This window comes from Nothoprocta perdicaria, unplaced genomic scaffold (genome assembly GCF_003342845.1).
Source record: "Nothoprocta perdicaria isolate Ctin4 unplaced genomic scaffold, notPer1 scaffold_532, whole genome shotgun sequence".
Taxonomy (NCBI): Eukaryota; Metazoa; Chordata; class Aves; order Tinamiformes; family Tinamidae; genus Nothoprocta; species Nothoprocta perdicaria.
The window spans coordinates 95,054-98,536 of NW_020455791.1; the positions used below are offsets into that span (position 1 = coordinate 95,054).

The 3,483-nt window shown below is 40.3% G+C and overlaps 1 protein-coding gene across 1 annotated transcript in view; it reads left to right on the top strand.

Moving 5' to 3' along the window:
* The first annotated feature begins 2,701 nt into the window (after positions 1–2,701).
* RNF149 (ring finger protein 149) overlaps positions 2,702–3,483 on the top strand; it is an 18,932-nt gene continuing 18,150 nt past the window's right edge. The window contains exon 1 of the mRNA XM_026048331.1: positions 2,702–2,725. Coding sequence (XP_025904116.1) covers positions 2,702–2,725 — 24 coding nt within the window. The remainder of the gene's footprint in view (positions 2,726–3,483) is intronic.

The following is a 3,483-nucleotide window of genomic DNA, read 5'->3' on the forward strand; positions in this document are numbered from 1 at the left end:
ATTTAAGAARTTGAGGTGCACTAAGAAAGGTCCTGAATTTGTAATACACTGTTTGCTGCCTGTTCTCTGCCTGAGTGGTTAGATTAATTGGAGATTAATTTCTGTATTATAAACAAGCTCTTGCTTTACGGACGAGCCTCTGAGACTCCTGACAGAACCTCAGAACATGAGACAGCAGGGGCGKGGAAAGCGACAGGGGGGGCTTTGTAAAAAAATGTTAAAATACCTGTTTTCATCCCACGCTTTTTTCTCTGGAAGAATAGTTTCCGTGAAAGCCTTGAAAGTCTGTAAAAATCCATTAAAAATATACCCTGCAGGGTCTAAATGGAATTTTCTGCAGAAAAAAAAAAAAAGGAGGGGGGGGGTGGAGGAGAGAGGAGATAGACACCGGTTTGTTTAATCGGACTTTACACTGTTAATTATATAATGCTTACATTTTTTCTTTAAACTGACAAATGTTGCAAGTGATACTGGTCATCACATAGTAAGTGATGCTTGTTAAAGCTTTTAATCCAAAGATTATTTTTAAGATCCATAATAAGATCATATTTTCTCGAGACTATAATGGGTCTGATCTTGCTTTAGCTCAAGTCAATAGCAAAATCCTATTTATTTGTTGTGCTTTAATTATTAGATCAAATAGACCTTTTATGAAAGGCTTTGTAGGCCTTTATGAATTTGTAACAGATTGGAACTAGCTGATTTTTATTTTGATGTATTCTTTATTTTAGCTATTTATTTCTGTAGCTTCCCCAAAAAGCCTTGTTGTGCAACATGTAATAGTTAAAACTTGAACTGTAGTTTCGCACCATAAGAGATGCATTTAGACATGTCTGTGTATTTGCTGAAAAAAAGGAAGACAAAGTTCCTATATTTGAATTCTAACTTTCAGTAATGCATGCACAGTATTTAAGTACAGCTAGTTCAAACTGCTGCTCTTATTTAACCAAAGAATGCTCCATTTATGATGAATTTTTCATCACTTAAGTGGATGAAATTCACTCTGTCTTGTTTCTGGATGCATATTACTACAACCTGCAATGTATTTTGACTTTTAAAGATATTGAATGTTGTTAACAAAACAGCTGTCAAGCACAAAATGCAAATAAAATGATTTTCAGAGGTGAAACTGCAGTCAGAACATTCACATTAAGTTTCCAGTACAGTGCTAGCCTGAGTAACTGACCTTTTGCCAACAGCCATTATAATTGCTATCTGATTTGAACATCTGCTTTCTGCCTTTTTTTTTCCCCCCTGTTTTCTTAAACAAAGCTGATTTCTTTATGTCTTTCAAGGGACTTTTGGGAACTGAGGCTCTGATCTGCCTTAGCGTAGCCTCACTCTTCTCTAGGGCAGAAAAGTGTAGCCAAGCACCTTTTATCTTTCTTTTCATCTTCTCATTTCTATCAGCTTTGCTTTCAAGGTAGCAGTTAATAGTCGTTATCAGTAAAGTTTGCTATTCCTTTCTGCACATGGAGATGGAGCAGTCACTAGCAGGTGTGCATTAATAGTGGTTTTTGGATGTTTCCTCAGTGCTATTTCTTCCCTTACAAGCCTCGCTCCTGTGCGTTCCTGTYATACCTTGCTTTTTACTGTCTGTTTTCCTCTGGCACTTTTCCCTAAGCTAAGATCATTAATTTACCTTCTCTTTTTCTTTCTTTCCTGACATCTCCTTTCAACAAAAATCAAGCTTTCCCTCTGCAATTCCTGCTTCTTATCCATAAACGGTTATAGGAAGCAGTCTATGTTTCCTATTTATGCTGTACAATCTCTTGTCCTTCGCTTCATTCTCCATGCAGATTGCAGCAATAGTGTTTCTTAACCTGTAAAATGAGAGTCAAAACCATTTCCTATTGTCAGCGTCTCCATGTTCTTAAAGGAGCATTTACTGCAGCTGCTCTTTTCATTTTTACTGACTACAATGAACACTGGGCTTTTTCTAGTTTACCACATTTCTGGAGTGATTTCAGTTTCAATACTGATGTCTGTTCATTCTGCTCTCACTAAATGTTTTTCACTTTCTTTCCAAAATATTCTCATTTGGGCTACATTTTTTGGACTCCCTAAAAATACCATCACTTTTCATGACTGGCTTTTTACCAAACACTGAATTCTTTTTTATGCTGAGTGTYTCTTGTTGTCCTTAAAAAATGTTTACCTTTTAYCTGCCTTTATTCTAGCTCTAACTCTGTTTATCGCCTCCCATTTACATTCTCAGCTTGTCTGTTGCGTTATCCTCTTTCCTATACATTTTTTAACTCTACTTTTGCTGTGATTTTTTTTTTCTTCCCCTCAGCTTCTGATTCCTGCTCCACAGATTGTTACACATCATTTTCCCCTGTTTCTGTAATGTCACTTTTGGCTGACTTCTTGACTTTGCTACTTTAATCTTGTTCTCACAATACTAGGTGCCTTTGGACAGAGTCCTAAAACTATATTCCCAAGTATTTGAGGATAATGCTAAAGTGTTACTGTAAAGAATAAATTGGTGGTTGGGATTTTTTTTTTTAATTTCTTTGAACAGATCAGGACTTTGGACACGTTGGCCTTGGTGCCCATCAGGAAGAGAATAGTTCTGCTGCTGAGGAGCTGACCAAGCTCAGGGCTTTTGTAAGGTGGAGGCCACTCGCTCACTTTCTTCAGAAAGTGCCCAAACCCTGCTAGAATTAGTCTGCATCAGCAGCCCCATCATACAGTCGTGATGAGGAAGAAAATGTTTGACAGCGTATTTAACAGTATAAGATCACACGCTGAGTTTCTAAAGGGAAGTAGTATTTGACACCTTTCAAAAAGGACTGGTGAGAGCAAGAGATGGACTCTGCAAACTAGAAAAATAGATGTCTTTTATGCAAAAAGTTAATTACTGCTTATGCAAGAAAGAGGTACATGTCATTTTTTAATGTAGAACTAATCCATAAAACCACCATCTTTATCCAGTACTTTTATCCTTACRTTCAGTTCTTCAGAGTGAGATTTTCCAGAGGTTAACATTTGTCCCTCTCCTTACATGAGCTTCCTTTGGTGTAATAGCACAAGCACGTTGCTCATTTGAACCTTTAGCTCCAGTCATTTTGTTCTTTCCCTCCTGTCYTGCTACAGACCGTGCTCTATTTCTGACTGTACCTTCTTCCCCTTCACCCTCCCTTCCTGAACTCCTTCCACGCGGGAGGACACTTATTTTCCCCTCGGAAGTGGAGGGTGGAGCAGATGACTAACGCCGTTTACGCATGTGTCACCAGGCAAGCCGACGGACCGGACTTAAACTAGTTATCGCTTGCTGGGGGTTCAGACAAAAAGAAAAAACGCGGATGGGCTGGTTCGCAAGGGGGAAAATAGCCGGGGCGCTCCGCAGCGCGCTCGCCGCTTCGCGCGAATCCCCGCGCGGCAGTTGGGCGCAGCCGTTGGGAGCAGCCGTTGGGCTGGGGGAGGGGCGCGCGCCCCAGCAACGGCCGCTCGCGGGCGCGCGCGGGGGCGGGGCGCCCC